The sequence below is a fragment of the Melanerpes formicivorus genome, unplaced genomic scaffold (assembly GCF_026170545.1).
Source record: "Melanerpes formicivorus ecotype bairdi unplaced genomic scaffold, bMelFor1.0.p_v2 SCAF_63, whole genome shotgun sequence".
NCBI classification, from domain to species: Eukaryota; Metazoa; Chordata; class Aves; order Piciformes; family Picidae; genus Melanerpes; species Melanerpes formicivorus.
The window spans coordinates 79,159-100,461 of NW_027142415.1; the positions used below are offsets into that span (position 1 = coordinate 79,159).

At 44.1% G+C, this 21,303-nt stretch overlaps 1 protein-coding gene across 1 annotated transcript in view; it reads right to left on the reverse strand.

Moving 5' to 3' along the window:
* Positions 1-9,217: 9,217 nt before the first annotated feature.
* FRK (fyn related Src family tyrosine kinase) overlaps positions 9,218-21,303 on the reverse strand; it is a 51,694-nt gene continuing 39,608 nt past the window's right edge. The window contains exons 5-8 of the mRNA XM_068162259.1: positions 21,070-21,228; positions 16,095-16,276; positions 13,444-13,609; positions 9,218-10,058 (exon numbers count right to left, since the gene is read on the reverse strand). Of these exons, the coding sequence (XP_068018360.1) occupies positions 9,844-10,058; positions 13,444-13,609; positions 16,095-16,276; positions 21,070-21,228 (722 nt within the window). The 3' untranslated portion in view covers positions 9,218-9,843. The remainder of the gene's footprint in view (positions 10,059-13,443; positions 13,610-16,094; positions 16,277-21,069; positions 21,229-21,303) is intronic.

Below are 21,303 nucleotides of genomic sequence, written 5' to 3' on the forward strand. Positions count from 1 at the left end.
ACCTCCCTGGGCAGCCCATTCCAATGGGCAATCACTCTCTCTGTGAAGAATTTCTTCCTAACATCCAGTCTGAACCTCCCCTGGTGCAGCTTGAGACTGTGTCCTCTTGTTCTGGTGCTGGTTGCCTGGGAAAAGAGACCAGCCCCTGCCTGGCTACAACCTCCCTTCAGGTAGTTGTAGACAGCAAGAAGGTCTCCCCTGAGCCTCCTCTTCTCCAGGCTAAGCAACCCCAGCTCCCTCAGCCTCTCTTCATAGGGCTTGTGTTCCAAACCCCTCACCAACTTTGTTGCCCTTCTCTGGACATTTGACACTAAAATTTAAACCTGCCAAGCTAAATTAAAATTATCTAGCAATGCCTTTGGCCAGGGCTAGGTTTTCCTGTGAGGCCTTAAAAAGCTTAGAGTGGAAAGGGTAAAATGAAATGTCTTTACAGGCTTAAAGAGAGCTGATCCAAAATTAAATCATTTTTTGCTCTGAATTCTCTCTCTCTTTTATTTAGAGTCTCCTGAGAAACTGTGTTCACTGACCTGAGTCATCTTCTGCTAATACAGAGTCACTGGCACTAGGAATGGTCCTTCTTCTGCTGCACCCTGCAGGCTTGTAAAATCTCTGAGAGATCACAGGCAAAGAGCTGAGCAAGACATAAATACTGGCCAAGACAAAGCCTTTTGCTGCAGAATTTCCAAGACAAGAGCATTGTCTTGGTTGTGTGTGAGCTCCAGTCTGCATGGGTGGCATTTCAGACATCAGAGCTCCCACCCATTTCAAAAGTCAGAATGATACCAATTAGCAACAGCTGTTTGGAAATGGCCATAACCAGAGGACAGCAGCTCCCTGAGCTGGACAGCCTGGAGCTGGTTGAGGTATTCCTACACACATCCACAGCATACAAAGTTTGTCACCACTGTTTGCTTTACCTTATTGCAAGCAAAGGCAGAGCTTTTCTTAGAGGCAGCTGACAATGAAATTTCCTCACAGTTTTGGTCTCCAGTGTGTGTTTGCATTTTGAGACAGACTGTCTGGGAGCCATACCCTCAGGTAGTCACAATACAGGTAGAAAAAGACCACACCAGCCTGCTCCCCAACTGCAGATTTATACTGTGCTAACCACTTAGGCTATAGTCATGCCCTGTAGCACTGATTTTTTACCTCCAGTGAAGGAGTACTCCACTTTCTAGCCTCTCAAGAAAGCACCAGATCACTATGAAGACCCTGATGTGAGGAATTTCAGGAACAATCACAATCTCTTGTGCCCTGCCATCAAAGAATTTCTCTTCCCAGCACCCCTCCCTACAGAAACAGGCCTGGGTTCCTCTTTCAGGGGAGGCTCTCAGGAAGTTTGTGACACAGCAGTTCTCGAGCCTCCTTTCTTCCAAATTCCAGTGTTTTATTAATCTGACTATGGTAATATTATTCATTCATAGCTGAGAGGTCCCAAAGATTTGTATTGAGTCATTTCTTATCAACTCCAAAGTCAGTCTGTCAAGTGCAATAGGAGTCTATCTTATTATCTTAACTCAATGTATGTGTGTGCAGCAGAGCGACAGCTAAATAAATCAGAGCAGACCCGTGGGCTTCTAACTTGTTACTTCATGTCTCTCTCTCTCTGTAACTGATCCACTATCTGGCAGGGATGAGAATATGGATGAGAGCCAGTTTGATAAGGGGACAGGCAATGCTTGATGGTGAAACAACTGGAAGAGGTGAGACAGTTATCATCGAAGTGTTGTGATAAGAGTGTGGCTTCAGGTGATAGTGCTGACTTTGGAGAGCTGCTGCTTACATGAGGAGATGAGGAAAGAGGAGCAGTGGAGTACACATTTTTGAAACTTGAGATTTTAGTGCAGAGCAACCGGTATCCAAGGAGTTCTAGAAGGTCATTCAAGTTCAGTTTTAACTCTTATTGCCTCTGAGAGGAGTGTGGAACTGAGATGCTGGTAACAGCGCAGAGTGGAGAGGAAGCTGCCTCATAGTAAAAGAAGAATTGAATACATTCTGTTCTGGTTTGGGTGATTTAAAATATTTAGGAGAGTAATGGAGCACTCTGGAATGTCAGCAGGTTTTGCTGTTTGGAAATGTAAGTAAACAAATCATAGTATAAAAACATTCAAGACAATAGAATAAAATAAACCAGGTTGGAAGAGACCTTCAATATTATTGTGTCCAACCTAGCATCCAACACTATCTAATCAACTAAACCATGGCACCAAGCACCCCATCCAGTCTCTTCCTAAACACCTCCAGTGATGGTGACTCCACCACCTCCCTGGGCAGCACATTCCAATGGCAAATCATTCTCTCTATGAAGAACTTCTTACTAACATCCAGCCTAAACCTCCCCTGGTGCAGCTTGAGACTCTGTCCTCTTGTTCTGGTGCTGGTTGCCTGGAAGAAGAGACCAACCCCCACCTGCCTACAACCTCCCTTCAATGTTTAAAATATCAAGGAGGAGGGGGGAGGGAGGAATAAAAACAATGCTGAAAACCATACATGGCCAATAACAAAACCTTCAGCATGTTTAGATATTCTTCTAAGCAAAGAGAGAGAGATTTCCAGCTAGAGACAAGAAGTAAAATTGTTTTGACATTGCTGCACATATATTTGCATTCTTTAGTATATTAAAGCACAGAAGGCCAATCAATAGACTTGGATATTTATATCAAAGTAATGAGAGAGAAGAATGTGGTGCAATATGCTTTGCTTTACTGCTGTGAATAACATCACCAGCTCATCCAAAGAGTGCTTCCCCATTGTCTTTTCTAAAGACATGAGCAAGGCTAAAAAGTATCATCAATACCTCCTACATTTCTTCTGTTTGCCTTCTTGGGTTTTGCTTTGTTTTGGTCTCGTTTGTTTGGTTTGGTTTGGTTTGTCGCTGAGGGGCTTTTGGAGTTGCTTTTTTGAAGGGTAGTTTTAGGAACAATCTTCAAGGCTCAACCTTAGAAAAAGAACAGGGGGGAAAAAAAAAACCTCTCATCTCTCAGCACAACTAAAAAAAGGCTTTTTTTAACTCTGGGGGAGTTCAAATCCTCCTGTAACAATACTGGTAAGGAACTAAGGGAGGGGGAAGAAACTAAGAATTCTTCATATACCAGCAGAATTTATGCTGTTGAAAACAGTGGTGGGAATCAAGGTAAAAATTCTGCCACATTTTTCAGTTTCAGTGATATTCAGATCCAGGCACTGGCTGAAATCCATTTCTAGGATACTGAGGACACAGTCTCAAGCTGCACCAGGGGAAGTTTAGGCTGGAGGTGAGGAGAAAGTTCTTCACTGAGAGAATTGTTATCTGTTGGAATGTGCTGCCCAGGGAGGTGGTGGAGTCACCATCCCTGGAGGTGTTCAAGAGGGGATTGGACATGGCATGGTTTAGTCATGAGGTCTGTGATGACAGGTTGGACTTGATGATCTCTGAGGTCTCTTCTCTTGGTGATTCTGTGAATGCTTCAAAGGTAGATTTAAATTTTCTCTGTACCATATACTGGCTTCTGCAGGGCAATGTAGCTGGGAAGATTAAAATGCCAAAGGACTTTGCAGTGATTTCCCCAGCTTGCTTACACATGTTATTGCTTTTTTTTCTTTTCTGTAGCCATTCCTGAGAAGCTGGAGAGTGGGGGAAAAACATAATTAATAACATAGACCTGCTAAAAGCAAGAGTGGATAGGATGAAGAGTGGATAGAATGAAGAGTAGATAGAATGAAGCCCTTTTCATAAACCACAGCTCAGTATTTTGCTCAAGCATGTGCAGGGTGCTTCCAGGCAAACTTTTGCAGCAGGTGGCTGAGGCAAACTGGAGCTCACACCTGGCCTAGATGCTGGTGCCACAGAATGGAAGCCATACAACTTTCCATAAAAATAGAGCATCTCTTTGAGCACAGTGGCACAACTCTTAGATGCAGCATTTGTGTGCTCCAAGCTCCACACACTACAAACAGCTGACCAGCGAGTCACAATGGCCGTGGGAGCATTGAATTGATGCTCCAGCACTATGTAAAGGTGTGAAAGCAGAAGCAGAAGAGCACAAGGGGCAATCGCTCGAAGGAGTCGTGTGCTCCATTTCAATGCACTGATAGTTTGTTGAGTGTGAACCACAAGGAAATAATGCACTCTGCTGGTTCAGTTCTTTGCATGCTCTAAGTTGCATCCTTCACAAAGAAAAATGCTGCATAGAGGCAAGTCTTTCAGGGAGCAAATATGAGATAGAATGGATAAAAAGTAAAAGACAGCAATATGAGGGACAGAAGGTTCCCTGTTGCTCTGGCTCATGTTTATTATCCCTGCCTACATTCTTGAATGCAGATTAGGTGAGCAAATATTCTTCAATAAGAGTGAAAAACAAACACAAGGGACTCCCTAACACTTAGAGTTCAATGGCACTGCTCCACCAGTTCCTGAAGAGTGGAGGGTTTAAGGGAAACAGAGGTTTGTTCTTTCTGCTTGGGCATTTTTAAGTTATCTTTTGCAGGAGCACATAAAATGATTTAGTTCTCACAGAATAACCGAATTACATAAATAAAACATTGCATAAAAGAAGTCTCAGCACAATTTATGTGAAGAGAATTTCACAAGGACCCCTTTATTGTGGAGAATTCCACCTATCTCTTCCTGATCCCTTTATTCTATCTAAACTTAGAAATTTATGTCAGTTCAGAAAAATCTATTACTCTGCCTCATAACTGAAACCATTATTTTCCCCTCTATGATCCATCAGGTAAAAACAAGTGCAATAGATAGCTCTAGCAGAGCTCTGAACATAAAAGGCCTCGAGAATAGAATGAGATAAAGTTAAACCCTTCTCGCTGTGCATTGTAACTGGAAATGATAACCTTGCTGTTTAATTTAAATCAAGTCATAAGCAAAGGCTCCTGACTGTAATTGTTATATGCCACAAATAAAATGAGTAGAAAATGGAATGGGAAAGGTGTAGTTTTGCTTGGTTTGTACTGCCTTATAAGCAAATTGAACTCTGTGAAGGTCATAGAATCATAGAATCAATAAGATTGGAAGAGACCTCAAAGGTCATCAAGTCCAACCTGTCACCCAAGACCTCATGACTACTAAACCATGGCACCAAGTGCCATGTTCAATCCCCTCTTAAACACCTCCAGGGATGGTGACTCCAGAGTTTCATCACCCTCTGCTCTCTTCTTTCCCCAGTAATGGATCTATGTGACTGCAAAAATACAGACAGAAAGGGATGAAAACAAAGTATTCATTTTCTACTTGACTCTTTCTTTCTAGAGCTTTGCTGATTCTATTGCACTGCTGAGTTTTCTTTTCTTTGTTCCTCTGCCAGTCTGGGTAAAAAGAGATCCAAAATTAGACCTCATATTAGAGTGGCAGCATTTCACTGGTGTCACAGCAGTTTACACACAGGCAAAATAATGGAGCAAGTGCAAGTACATGGACTTGAGCCAGAAAGAGGAACCACTGGATCTCACAGCAACATTCATGTTTTGTAAGCTTGGCCTCAGCTGGATTGTTGATAGTGGCAAAGGGGCTCTACCAGGCACCAGACATCTCAGAGCAGCCCAGTGCAAGAGAACAGTGAATGTCCTGGGTGCACTGTTTGCAGGACACACACCAGTGGGGTGGAAATGGTGCTCAGGCTTGGAGGACAAAGCCTGACTGCACCTCTTCACCTACAGAACCTCGCTTTGGGGAGGTCAAGTACACAGAGGCTGCCTCAAAGATCAACACAAAATAAATATCTTTGATGCAGTGTCTGTATGAGATGCACCAAAGTGATCCTAACTCCTGCTTTCAGGCGGTGCTGTTGCAAATCTCCTACTCTGGGCCAGGACATACTAGGGGCAGCTAGCAGAGTCAGACTCCATTAACCAGCTGTTGCTGTGCAAGCATGGAAAGAGAAAGCATAGGAGATAAAATGGTAGGAGAGGAAGTTGCCAGCTGGCAGCAACCTGGGTCAGGCTGTGTGACCTGGTTCCTGTCCAGGTGCTCTCCTCACACAGTTCAGAAGGGTGCAGCTCACTTGCACCTTCTGCTCCTTTCAGCAAAAGGTGGCTCATGGGGCCACAGGTGGCATAGGCAGCTTGAAACAGCTAATTTCAGTTTATAACATGTGGGTTATTACACACCCCCCTCAGAGTCCCATATCTCCTGGATACCTTTAAGCAGCAAACAGAAAGCAGCCCCCAATGTGTACCTCAGAGGAGAAATACAGTTTTGGCTCACTGGTTCACCGACTGCAAGGGCCCTTGCGTGCAAGAGAAATTAAGCAAAGTATTCAATGTAACTGGATAAACAGACATTTTATAGGCCTGCTATGTTGGCCTAGGAAGATATTCCTTGTACAGGTGTATTTTCTTCAGATTTACTGGCATCCCTTCAGCAGAGTCCCACACAATCCTGCTGACTTCCCCCCTGAGAGCAGAGGCCAGCACAGAGCAGCTTGGACCAGTTGGTATAATCCAGAATGCTGAATAATTTGCTGTAGATTTTCTTTCTTTCTTTCTTTCTTTTTTCCTGGCAATTCATCTCCTGTTAACTGCACACATCTGTGCTCTTTAAGATTATATTTCTTTCATCAACAGCTTCTTTGAGTTGGGCAAACTCAGGTTTTATTTGCAGCGTTCTTAACGTTTTCAGTCTGAAAAACCACGTTAGAAATAGCGCTTGAACATCAAGACTGCAAGTTCAAGACAAAGATCTCTCCAAACAGCAGCATTCCTGTTCTTATTACTTAAAGATGCTCTGTGGGATTTGCTCAGCTCATACTGCAACAGAGTTCAACACAGCTCCCAGCCAGATGAAAGCTGCACAGAATGATGGAGGTTTGATTATCATAAATAACATCTTGTTGAGGCCATGAGCCAGTAGCTAGCATGAGCTTCAGAATAAACAAGGATGGAGGACAGCAGGAGACTTTGGCAAGGAGTCTCCCAGTTCCTTCCATGCCAACTCTTATCAGGATGGGTGTGGTAAAGTCATTTAACCTCCTCTTCTTTCAGAGTGGCTGATTACTTTCCCAAGTCGCATGGATGCTCTGACAACTAATTAATTATCGCTGTATTGTGCCATACAAATGTAATTAGCACAAAGAGAGTTAGTAGGGAGAAACACTGCACATGAAATGAAGGTGAACAGGGAGAGGATGCTAGAAAGATTCAAAGTGTAGCAGGATAGACAGAGGAGAACAATGAGTAAGGAGTTTTGACTAGCCAGTACATAAGATGTGTGTGAAAGAGGACTGTGCGCTAACTTCCCAAAGCAGAGGAGGAGAAAAGGGAATAAAAAATTAGTAGCAAGGCACTGAGATGGGTGGATTTGGAGCATAAAGAGGAGAAAAGAAAATCAAGAAGAGGTAATAAAAGCCACTCAGCCTTTAAAGTAATGAATCTTTTCATTTATTTATACCCTTTTTTAACATTAGAGGGAAAGTGTTAGCACACTTACAGCGAGCTCACCCTATGTTAACACAGCATGGCTCTTAATTCCTGAATTAAGTTGTTAAATAATTAACTGATGGATCAGAAGTAAATAATTAAAACTTGGTTCTCCAAGCTTCACAACTGAGAACACCAAGCTGTCACAGTGATACCAGATTTTGGCTGAACCAATGCCATAGTTAATTTGACCAAAACAAAACCCCAAACCCTGCAAAATTCTAAAACCTCTGGCTGAAAGGACTGCTAGCAAAAAAAAGCACCTGGGCTCTGTTTCCCCATGGAACAAAATGCAATGGATCATCCATTATTTAAATCCCCCAGATTAAAGTTATGCCTGGAGAAAATGGAAGCACGGATTGCTAAGTTCCTCTGCAAAATATCTAGACCCATCCTGGGCCTGGGCCTGTTGGAGAGGGGTCTCAGCAGGAGGAGAAAGGGTGTCATTCTAAAAGGCTAAGGCAGTTCTGAGTTAGGGATAAAAAAATCTCTTCTTCTAATACCTCTAAAAATTAACAACTATAAAAACAAATCCTTGCACTTCAATGGACAATAACTCACATAATGGCATTCTTAGGATGCTGTATTGTTACAGAACCCCAAAGCCCCCTTCCTTTCCTGTACTGTTAACAGAATCCCAAACCCCCTCCCTTTCCTGCACTGTTACAGAACCCCAAAGCCCCCTTTCTTTCCTGTACTGTTAACAGAATCCCAAACCCCCTCCCTTTCCTGTACTGTTACAGAACCCCAAAGCCCCCTTCCTTTCCTGTACTGTTAACAGAATCCCAAACCCCCTCCCTTTCCTGCACTGTTACAGAACCCCAAAGCCCCCTTCCTTTCCTGTACTGTTACAGAAACCCAAAGCCCCCTTCCTTTCCTGTACTGCTACAGAACCCCAAAGCCCCCTCCCTTTCCTGTACTGTTACAGAACCCCAAAGCCCCCTTCCTTTCCTGTACTGTTACAGAACCCCAAAGCCCCTTTCCTTTCCTGTACTGTTACAGAACCCCAAAGCCCCCTTCCTTTCCTGTACTGTTACAGAAACCCAAAGCCCCCTTCCTTTCCTGTACTGTTACAGAACCCCAAAGCCCCTTTCCTTTCCTGTACTGTTACAGAACCCCAAAGGCCCCTTCCTTTCTGTACTGTTACAGAACCCCAAAGGCCCCTTCCTTTCCTGTACTGTTACAGAACCCCAAAGGCCCCTTCCTTTCCTGTACTGTTACAGAACCCCAAAGGCCCCTTCCTTTCTGTACTGTTACAGAACCCCAAAGCCCCCTTCCTTTCCTGTGCTGTTACAGAGCCCCAAAGCCCCTTTCCTTTCCTGCTCTAGAAGTGTTGCACTCTCTGTGTGCTTTATCAGCAAGACATTGAAAGGACAATGAATAAACAGTCGAAGAATAGATGTCCACAGATCACTTTGGCATTAAACACATTAAAATCTGTTTCAGAGACAACATTAAATAGACTCTTCCTTTGTTTCAGGTGGAGCCAGGCTCTTCTTGGTGGTGCCGAATGACAGGACAAGGGGCAATGGGTGGAAGTTGAGGCATAGGAAGTTTTAGGGAAATAAGAGGAAAACATTTTTCACTGGGAGGGTGACAGAGCACTGGAACAGGCTGCCCAGGGGAGTTGTGGAGTCTTCCTCTCTGGAGATGCTCAAAACTCGCCTGGATGCATTCCTGTGTGATCTGGCAGCAGCTGCTCTGGCAGCAGGGTTGGACTGGATGAGCTTTCGAGGTCTCTCCCAGCCCCTGAAATTCTGTGATTGGTTCCATGGCACTATTTAATAACATTAACAACAAACAGCTTCAATAATCTTATAATAATTGGATTTATTCTTGTAAAAGAGGAACAGTGGAGAAATAAACAAACAAAAGATCTCACTTTGCATCTGCAGAACATGGGAGTTGTTCGTCTCCCGTCAACATCTTGCAGTAGAGAAAAGCACCTTTACTTCAGGCCTAAGCAAAGCAATCACTCTGGGTTCTGCCATAATCACAGTCACAGGATTATTTTTATTGTCTTTTACCATGACAGGATTCTGTAAGTACAGATCCTGCTGAGCAGATCCGTTGCATTCCTTCGTGAGGACAACCTGGTGGCAATGAGAAATCTAAGGAACAGCAAATAATCATTCCAGTAGAGAAATGACAAAATTCCACAGCAGCTATTTGAGCAACACTCATTTCATTTGTCCATCCTTGCAATCTGTTATTTAAAAATAAAAATAATAAATAGAAGACTTGGGTTTTTTTTGGAAGCCCCCATCCCTCCAGCCTCCTGATGCTTAGTCAGCAGCAAAACCTGCAAGTGTCTCTCAGCATGGGGATGAAAAACGTACCAGAAGTCCTCAGCAACCTCCTCACAACCTCCTCCCCTGAGGCTGGGCTGAATTCACAGCCATGCTGACAGGTGTCCCTCAGCCCCCACCCAGGGGGTCACTTCACCACAGCCTGGGGTTGGGCATAGGATGAAGAGTCAGTCTGGAAGTAGCCCTCCAGCTGCTCGCAGAGAGCCTCAAAGGTAGGTCGCTCCCCTGGCTCTGCGCACCAGCACTGCAGCATCAGTCGGTAGAGTGGCGTGGGGCAGGTCTCTGGCTGAGGAAGTCTGTACCCCTTGTCCAGCAGCTGGATCACCTGGTGTCCTGGCATACCTGAAAGCCAAAGGAGTTTGTTAACACTAGTTGATGTCTACTTTTAGTGATGCCACATGTCTCATAATGAGGTATGCATTGAGGGTAGAGCTGGTCCCAGCAGGCCCCCCACCAACATCCACAGGAGTCACTGGAGGATCCCAAACCAACAGTTAAAAACCATCTCTGGCAGTTCCCAGCCCCCTCACCCCTACAACAACACCTGAGAGGCACAGCAAATAGGTTTGTCAGGGTGTGAGGACCTTCCTCGGCCACATAGGTTTGCCAACGTTTCTCTGGCATCTATTTCACTTAAATTGTTCCTGAATTTCTCTCTCTACTCTCAGCAATTCCAAATCTTCCTTGAAAATCTGCCCTGCTGCTGAGTTTTCCTCACATTTACAAGGTTTTCCTTCATATCAGCCTTAAGTTCCCTCTGGTGCAGCTATGCAAGGGTATCCTGTCTGCTCTGCAAGTCATGGAGAAGAAACCATTCCTCTACCTCTGTTAACCATTTATACACAGAATTATAGAATAAACCAGGTTGGAAGAGACCTTTGAGATAATTGCATCCAACCCATCATCCAACACCATCTAGTCAACTAAACCATGACACCAAGCATCCTATCAAGTCTCCTCCTAAACACCTCCAGTGATGGTGACTCCACCACCTCCCTGGGCAGCCCATTCCCATAGCCAATCACTCTCTCTGTGAAGAATTTCTTCCTAACCTCCAGCCTAAAGCTCTCCTGGCACAGCTTGAGACTGTGTCCTCTTGTTCTGGTGCTGGCTGCCTGGGAGAAGAGACCAACCCTCACCTGGCTACAACCTCCCTTCAGGCAGTTGTAGACAGCAAGAAGGTCTCCTCTGAGCTTCCTCTTCTCCAGGCTAAGCAACCCCAACTCCCTCAGCCTCTCCTCACAGGGCTGTGCTCCAAACCCCTCACCAACTTTGTTGCCCTTCTCTGGACATGCTCCAGCAAGTCAACATCCTTCCTAAACGGAGAGGCCAAGACTATTGTCTCATTCCCTTTCCATTTTCTGGGTCTTTCTAAAATTAGATCTTGAATTGCATCATCTTCACTTCTTTTCCCAAGATCTCTGAAGAGTATTTCTTCTGTACATTTCCCACTGCCGCCAGGGATCAACACAACCTCATCTCCTACCGAGAACAAACTCCTATAAGTCATGGCAGGTAAGCCAATAGCCCTGGCAAAAGGACATTTTCTACTGTAGAGTTACAAGCAAACTTTGCCTTTGCAAAGGGCTAACACTGAACATATTTCCAGAGCTTCATGGTGTTACATCTATTTATACTTGACTGCTTTATTTATGTGTATGTGTGCACACAGCTACAGTTTATATAATAAAGCTTTTTTTTTTTCCCCTTCTTCCTTTTTTTTTCCCCCCTCCCAGAACAGTTTCACAGGAGGTGAGGGTAGGAATCAAAAGCAAAATCAATTTTTCCTGTTGCAGGAAATACCAGTTTGGGACCCTCTGAAATGCAGTTTCTGGTGAACCCACCACCCCTCAGGCCTGTACAGATGCAGCATAAAATATATATATATTTTTTTTTTGCTTTAGTGCTTTCCCTGTGCTCTCCTCACCAGCACAAAATGAGTCACAGTCAATCATCTCACTGATATCTTGTGTTATTTGAGCCACAGTTCCCTGAGTATTTCTCACAGTGCTGGGAATAATAGCTGCCCTCATACCATAAATCTGCTTTCAGGGTTGGTGACATTTTAGTCTTAATTCTTGTGATCCTTCTCTTTAAGAAGACTTTGCCCTGCAACGGTCAAGTACGAGAGAAGGAGGTAAAACCACTCTGATCCAATTTCAGACACAGTCTTCCATGAGATATACTAAAAAAAAAGATAATCCATTCTTCAAAAAAAAAAAGCAGGATGGGAGGCAGAAAAACCTTTCCCTTTCCCTCACTCCAAGAATTGGCATCTTTGATCTGATGCTGGAGGGAATAGCCAGCTGGCTTATTTGCCTGTGCAATGCAGGCTGACTCAGCAAGAGGAAGCTTGAAGGGCTGCTAATCACAGCCTTTGGAAAGCTTCCAGTGAGCCTGGGGCAGCCAGAAGGTCTGACCCACTAAAGGGACCTCATCTGAACACTCTTAGAATCACAGATTTATTGAATTGTTTAGGCTAGAAAAGACCTTTAATATCATCAAATCCAAGCATTAACCTAACAGTGCCGAGGCTGCTGCTAAACCATGTCCCCAAGCACCACATCTACATGCCTTTTAAATACCTTCAAGGATGATGGTTCAACCAGTTCCTTGGAAAGCCTGTTGCAGGGCTTGACAACTCGTTCAGTGAAGACATTTTGCCTAACAACCACCCTAAACCTCCCCTGGTGCAACTTGAGGCCATTTCCTCTCATCCTGTCACCTGCTGCTTGGGAGAACAGACCAACACCCATCTTGTTCCAGCATCCTTTCAGGTAGTTGTATTACAGTATCACAGTATCACTTAGGTTGGAAAGGACCTCGGGGATCATCGAGTCCAACCTATCAACACAGACCCCATGACTAGACCATGGCACCAAGTGCCACGTCCAATCTCCCCTTGAACGCCTCCAGGGTCGATGACTCAACCACCTCCCTGGGCAGCCCGTTCCAATGACGAATGACTCGCTCGGTGAAGAACTTCCTCCTTCTATTGCTTGTAGAGAGCAATAAGGTCTCCCCCAAGTCTCATTTTCTCCAGACTAAACAATCCCAGTACCATTAGCCATTTCTCATAGAACTTGTGCTCTAGAGACTTCAGTGGCAGTGTTGCCATTCTCTGGACAAGCTCCAGCACCTCAATGTCTCTTTTGCAGCAAGGGGCCCAAAACTGAACGCAGTATCTGAGGTGTGGACTCACCAGTGTCAAGCCCAGGGGGACAATGACCTCTCTAGTCCTACTGGCCACATGCTAATTCAAGCCAGGATGCTGTTGGCCTTCTTACGACCACCCATACACACTGCTGGCTCATCTTCAGCCAGCTGTCAACCAGCACCCCCAGGTCCTTTTCCAGGAGGCAGCTTTCCAGCCACTCTGCCACAAGCCTGTATCGTTGCATGGGGTTGTTGTTACCCAAGTGCAGCACCTGGCACTTGGCCTTGTTAAACTTGGTACAATTAACCTCAGCCCATCATTCCAGCCCATCCAGACCCTTCTGCAGAGCCTTCCTACCTACGAGTAGATCAACACTCCCACCCAGTTTGATGTCATCTACCTACTTACTGAGGGTGCACTCAACCCCCTCATCCAGATCACTGACAAAGATATTTCTGTCTTTAGAGTTTTAACCTTTAACACAACCATGGTACAGGCATCCAACATCTTTGTGTGTTGTTCTTAAAGCAAGAAAATCTTAGCCATCACTCTTCAGGTACAGACACTTACCAGCATAAGGCATCTTCCCATAGGTGATTATTTCAAACAGAAGGACTCCAAAGGACCAGACATCAGACTTGACACTGAATTTGTTGTAGCGGATGGCCTCTGGGGCTGTCCATTTCACTGGGAGCTTGGTTTCGGTTCTACCTTCGTATATGTTTTCATTTTCTACCTGTCATGAGCAAAATGAAGCAAGCCTGATTTCAGATCTGCTTCTGCAAGGCATGTAAACACCTGACAAAACAAAGCTTATGCTTAATCTTATCCTCTTTCAGCCAAGCACTTCCTTTCACGGTATTAAAGCACAGTATTTTCTGCAGTCTATTGGTGAATTGGGCTTCGCAGCTGAGAAATGCTACCCTTCATCAGAGGCTTTTCTAAAGCATTTATCATTTCAAGCAAGCAGGCAGTGTTGGAGTGGCTTGTGATTAATTATGACCTGCTACTGCACATTCTGGACCTGCTCTGCAAGATTTCTAAAGTCTGTTAGGCGTGGCAGTGTAAGCATCCTGCTGACCCTAGAGACCAAATGGCTCCATGTCTGGTCTTCAGTACACAGAGAAGGCAAGAGCAAGAGCTAATGAATTTTGGAAGCCTTCCTCCTCTGATTTATTGCAGTGTTGAAGGGCCATTGACTTTGCTAACAATCACTTAAGCAGGTTTTGGGACCAAAGAACAAACTCCAAGTGTTTCAAATTAGCATCCTAGCTTACAGTGGGTCCAATTAATTCATGCAAAGTGAAGATGAGACAGAAAAAGGAAAAGTAGTTACTTGCAAATTTATTGAAGCATGTCCTCAAAGTTAGCACAGATATCTAAACTTTGTGAACATTTATCCTCCATATATTATCCGTATCATTTGGTGAAGCTCAGTCCCACACAGTATCCAGTATCTGAAGGGGGCCTACAAGAAGGCTGGGGAGGGACTTCTCAGGATCTCAGGTAGTGACAGGACTAGGGGGAATGGAATGAAGCTGCAGGTGGGGAGATCCAGGCTGGATGTGAGGAGGAAGTTCTTCACCATGAGAGTGGTGAAGCCCTGGAATGGGTTGTCCAGGGAGGTGGTTGAGGCCCCATCCCTGGAGGTGTTTAAGACCAGGCTGGATGAGGCTCTGTCCAGCCTGATCTAGTGTGGGGTGTCCCTGTCCATGGCAGTGGGGTTGGAACTAGATGATCTTTGTGGTCCCTTCCGACCCTGACTGATACTATGATACAAGCCACAGTCAGGATTTCCACCTGGAAATCCAGTCCAAAGTGTACAAGATTTTGTTTGTGCCTTCTGTATCAGCAACAATCCAACACTGCCCAGCTGTAACACCTCATAGTTTTGAAAAGAGTGGTTGTTTTGCATCTCCATCCTGATGCATTTGGCATCTTAATGATAACACTCATCTCTAGAAACGAGAAATTATTTTGTGATGCTAATTAATGCACACAGAACTACAGATTTGATGCCTCACACCTACACCTTTGGGATGGGATCACGGGCTGATGTTAGTGCTTTGGCTTAGGAGACAGAATCTGCCTAAGGAAGCCTGCCAAGAGGACTTTCTGACAGAGGATTTTAGTAAAGTTCAGTTTTAACAAGAAATGTCAACAGCTGTAAGTTATTCCTCTCTGTAGTGAGGACGGGGGGAAATATCCATTGCAAGCATTGTTCACTTAAAAAATACGTAGGTTTCATGTTAAAGAAAATATGCTGTCTGAACTTAGGCATAACCAGAAGAATCAGAATTAAGCAAAAAGCAGTTTCAAAGTCCCTTAATGCCATTGTCAAGCCATTATTCTCTACTTCAGTGTGTCATAAATCCAACTCTGTTATGAACTTCAATTTCTGCTGCTTAAACAGGGGAGGCAAGAATACCAAAGAGGGCCTTTTTGTTGTTTTTCCTTCTTAGTGCAAGAGCATGAATCAATAAATGCAATATTAAGACTTCAGAAATTATGGATTACACACTGAAAACCTTACAATATGGCAAATCAAATTTCTCCACCACTGATCAAATATTTTTCAGTCAGGAAATCTCATCTCTAAGCCACTGCTCTTTCCTAGAGCGATCTTGGTCAGTGTAACTTGGTATTTCACATCTTCAGGGGCTAGAGGGGGAAAAAAACAACAGTGCAATGGCAAATTGGAAACTGCATAAGATTTAAAGCTCTGAGAGCTCTCTTTATGAACCCTGCTGTTAGCAGTGGAAAGGAATAAGGTCTTTCTTTGATTACTACCTGCACTCACAAGCGTCATGGAGGCAGTGGGGAAGTGAACAGGGAGAACAGATGCCAATGCATTTTATATGACTTCCTTTGCAGACTCAGGAATATAATTTTGCCATCATTGCTGTGATTCCTTTTCATGTGGTTGACACTAGTGTTGTGGGTAAAGTGTATTGCTTGCCAGGCTCCTTCCTTGATGACTGTGGGAAGCAGAATATAGGGTGCCATCTTCAGACTGACATTAAGGCACAGGCCAGCTTCCAACCTTGGATGGGATAACACAGGTAGAGGATACAGATGAACACATTAGGGGTCCTTTTCTCCCTGGGCACACCTTTTGCCTGAACCTAGCAATTCAGAGGCTACAGTTCATCATTCAGTAGACCTCTTCTGCCTTGTTCTCATTAGTTAGAGTAGAGCCAGTTCATCATTTCACAACCCACCTTAAAAACTCTTGCAAGTCCAAAGTCTGCCACTTTGTAAACATTGTGTTCACCCACAAGAACGTTCCTGGCTGCCAGATCCCGATGGATATAGTTCTGAGATTCAAGGTAAGCCATACCAGAGGCCACCTGAGCAGCCATGTCTATTTGATGTGGCAGGGAGATTTGGGAGCCTGCATCTTCTGTTACAAAAAGAAATTTAGAAGGATAACACAACATTTACAGCATTTGAATACAAAACATCACAGCTGACTGGTTCAAATAGCCAACACAGATCAACAAAACCATGCAATGCAATAAAGAAGCAGCCCAAACAAATGACAGAGGTTAGTGGATGACTCTCCTTAAAGTCACACAGCTAGTTTCACAATAACTGAGCAGCAATGCTTGATTCCTCTTCTCTGAAAGAGCAGATACTAAATGCAGCCATTGATCTGGGTCTGGAAAGAGCTCTGATACTGTCCAAAGAAAAAGGCATTTATCTACTGATAGGAATGCAGATGTTTGCCTTTCTGACAGGTGCATAACCCATTCCAAACTGTAAGAGTTAATGTCAGAACTCACTGGGTGTAGCCAAAGCTGACTAAAGATGGAAAAGCACAAAATTATCCTTGTTCCCTGTTCTCCAGTGATTTTTACTAGGACATATACCATCTGCTGTCAGGTATAACTCTCATTTTCACTTTCCAGTCCACTTGGCTGCTTCATGCTGTTACCTCTGTTGCTGCTACTCAATAGTAGGACTCCTTGAGCTGCTTCCAAGCTCCCTGCTTCTACAGCTGAAATTTCTGAAGCAATGTGCATGCTATTCCCATCACTGTAAGATCAGTAAGTCAAAAACACTAAGAGATGTGGCAATCAAAGCTCAGCTGTTTAAACAAAGTAGTAGAAGAAATTTTAACATAGCAACTTGTGTCCACAAGTGAAGGAAAGAGTCTTAGGCCATGAAAAACTGCAGCCACAAATGGTAAGGCAGGTAGCTCCCCCCAGAAAAGCTTTAAAATTGAGGTCTAATGCATTAGAATACAAACTCAGGGCCTGTGTGGCATTTTGAGGACAGCTGATCTCACAGCAAAGACTTCATACTCCAAGCTAAACTAGCTAAACCAAATCCATGCTGCATTCAACCGTTGCTGTCACCCAAACCCAAATGCTGAAGCAGTGAAGCATGAGTGCCTACCCCTGCAGCCTGTAATACTCAAACCAGTTTCACCTTCCTCTTTCAGAATCTTGAAGAGTACTTAAAAGCTGAGGGTTTGCTGCAAGGTTTAATGGGCAATTCACCCCTTTCCTTACTGCCTCTATCTTACAGGAATTTGGAGCCAGCAGTTTTCTATTGCTTGTTTTAAATGAATTCAGAGTGGAAGTGTGTCTTAGCATTATTTTTGCATAGAATCATAGAATTGTTAGGGTTGGAAGGGACCTAAAGGATCTTCCAGTTCCAACCCCCCTGCCATGGGCAGGTGACAAGAACGGAGATAGGGACGACAGCACTCAATATGAGTGATAGTAATCATCCAACTTTATTGTTCCACACTTCATTACTTATAGTCTTATCTTATGCATAGTTAATTCTATTCTGATTTAACACACACTATTGGTTTCTCTCTAAAAGGTTACATCAGTGTTTTCACAACTCTGTGGAATTTCTTCTGCTCAGTCTAATTGCTCTTTTTCCCAGATCTCACCTCCTCCTTATCTTGCTTGCCTCCTTTCTCAGGGGCAGCTGGACTTCAGCATGCCAAAGCAGTCAGCACTTTCCCACATCTCCTATTCCACCGCTATATTATCAACAGAGAATTCCTCAAGGCCTGAATTGCACAGGTGTTCCTGGGACCCATATGCCCTCTTGCTCAAAACGATCCCCAACAGGCAGGGACACCTCACAACAGAGCAGGTTGCTCACAGCCACAGCCAGCCTGGCCTTCAAAACCTCCAGGCATGAGGCTTCCACCACCTCCCTGGGCAACCTGTGTCAGTGCCTCACCACCCTTGTGGTGAAGAACTTCTTCCCAACATCCAATCTGAATTTACCCATTTCTATTTTTGTCCATTCCCCCCAGTCTTATCACTCCCTGACGCCCTAAAAAGTCCCTCCCCAGCTTTCTTGCTGAGGATGAAAGCACAAATCTCTTAAGTTTCTTTGGGATCTGAAGTGCAAGTCATGTATGCTTGTCTCAATTATTTCTGACAGTATGTCCAAAACCTCAAGCTGGACCAGCCAGAACATGCAAGTTCAAGCACGGTACTGCATTAGTACATCTTTGGAGGCTTCCAAACCAGAGCCAACTTCCATGTGGCTAGTTCAGAGCACACTGGAAGGGTTTACAACTCTATTCATAAAGTGTATACATGTGTTTTAGTTCCCTTCAAAGTGTTTTAAAAGAGGAAAAACTACAACAAAACCCCAAAGTTAATATAACTTCCATGCTCAAAAACCAGGCACTACTGGTGAATTTATAAAGCTTCCCCATGGCTTATCCTTCATCCTGTAAAGAAAATGTGGCCTTGCCACATCCTTTTTTACTAATATTTTTTGACAGAGCTGTCTTCCTCCTATGAAAAATTTATTAGAGAAAATATTGAGGAAGGCTTAGGGTCTGCACCTTGTTCCAAGCAATCAATCATCAGGAAAGACAGGAAAATATTCTTATTGACAGATGCTTGGCAATAAATTAATAAATAAAGAAGCAGCTCCTTCTCCAGCTGAGAGGATTGCCTCTGTAATAATTCACTGAACTTCAAGGCTTCATCCCTGCCAGAACAAGCCCCAGGTCTATCAGAATTCATAAAAACACTCCTACATTTATGACAATTTCATTCATATCCAATAACAAAGAAAAGTTTTCAGCTGCACTTTCCTCCGTGCTGGTGGCAGCTCAATAACTGCACAGCAGTGTTCATCAGCAAGCATCCCAAAGTACCCTCAGAGGGTGCACAGGGAATTCACATGCCTGTCATTATTAGCTAGCTGTCGTTACAGTGCAGTGCAATAGTCACCAGGCATTAACTATTAGGGATTCTTAAAGATGAGAAAACATACTGTGCATCTCTAGGAGGGGAAATTCAACCAAAGAACAAACTCTGGACTTTCTCTCTGTTCCAGTCTGCCATATTTAGCCACAGTGCACACAGACACAGCAGCCTTCTGGAAGTGTTTTCCTGATTCCTACAGTGGCTGAATCTTAAGGAAGTTATCAAGAACCAGCCTGATAGCCCCAGCTGATAGAGCTCACTTCCAGCCACAGAGCTCTACACGAGCTTCACATCTTCCTGATTACTCTCACCAACATCAATGACTTTTCTCTGACCAACATCTAACAAAGCACCTAGATCTCTGCCTCTAGAATCATAGAATCAATAAGGTTGGAAAAGACCTCAGAGATCATCAAGTCCAACCTGTCACCCAGCACCTCATGACTACTAAACCCCAGCTTCAAGTGCCACATCCAATCCCCTCTTGAACATCTCCAGGGACGGTGACTCCACCACCTCCCTGGGCAGCACATTCCAATGGCCAACAACTCTTTCTGTGAAGAACTTTCTCCTCACCTTGAGCCTAAACCTCCCCTGGTGCAACTTGAACCTGTGTCCTCTTGTTCTGGTGCTGGTTGCCTGGGAGAAGAGACCAACCCCCACTTGTCTACAACCTCCCTTCAGGTAGTTGTCGAGAGCAATAAGGTCTGCTTGGAAATCGATTGACTTTCTAAAGACTCTCTGATGCAGGGCTACAGGAATGAGCAGGCAGGCAAAGCTCAGGCTGCAATCACACCCTGCTCACAGCAAGGGCAGCTGCTGTGCATACACTGGGAACTGATCCACACAGGCTGCAGTGCTGATGTGTCCTGGACATGTACTTGGTGCACAAACAGGCTAATTTTTACCTCTGCAATAGCTGTGACTCATCCTAGCTGTCTTGGAGGTATTTCTCCAGTGGGATAAATGTTTTTGTGCACAGAATCATTTTCTCATGTGCCAGGCTATTTCAAACAGATCTGCAGCAATCTGCATACAAAAGCACCAGAGACAGAATGCAAAGGAAATGTGTGCCTTGCTACCTCTGGCCACTAAATACCTACAAAACTATTGATGATCTGGCCCAAGGTCATTGCACCCTTCTTCTGTGCAGTTCCTGGTGGGGCTGTCCCTCTACCATAGATTTCTTTAGCTCTAATAGACCCTGGGCTAAGTCTCACTTAAGAAATGGTTCCACAGAGAAGATGGGGGAAGGCATGTGTCATGGTAAATGCTGCCTGTGATATTTCACAAGGCTTTGCCTTATGGGCTGAAAACAGGGAAGAAATTTACCAAGACAATCACTGTGAACATTTCCTTTTCAAGAGATCATTACAGTTTTAGAGACATTTAGCATCCCAGAGACATCTACTAAAGTGAAAATGGGTAACAGTACCAGAATCAAGCATTTCCCCATGGCAGGGGTGCAGTGCAATCATGATGCTAGCCTGCTCCAGTCTGTACAACTTTATTTTTAATTATTATTTGCCTTCCAAAGAGCACTTTGAAGTGCTGCTGAGATAAAAGCCCTGATGAGATAGGCAAGGGACAAATTCGCAGTGAAAAGCTACCCTGCCTGGTAATAGATTTCAAAGCTGTTAAGTACATTTTGTGGAAGTGCCTCTATTTCATGTCAAATATGATGACCTATCCTTCTGGATGCTTATATTTTTATTCTGTTGGTGTATGCTCCAATCTACTCTGGCTGGAAAAATGTGGATCATTACAAGGCAGGAATCAAACTGTGAATGTAATTCTCTCCTACTTCTCAAATACTTTGGCATGTCAAAAATTTGCAGACCTCTTTCTTTCCTCTGTTTCTCATCCCACCCCCCACCCCTTGACAAATATGTAGCTTCTGTATTAATCCAGAGTGTTGTGCTTCCATTTTTATGTTAGTATATTTACTAAACTGACAGCTGTGGCACCCCTTGAAATGAGTTTATAGTCATTTGCTTACTTTGAAGGTATTCTAGAAGGCTTCCATATCTCATCAGCTCAGTAATAATATAAATTGGATCCTCCAAAGTACAGACAGCATAAAGCTGTATGAGCTTTGGATGTCTCAAGCTCTTCATTATTTGTGCTTCCCTCAGAAAGTCCTTTGGATCCATTGAACCTGCAACAACAGCATACAACAAAACATAAGCTGAGGTTATTAAAAGCCTTCCTAGCAGCCTGGCAGTCTTAAGGG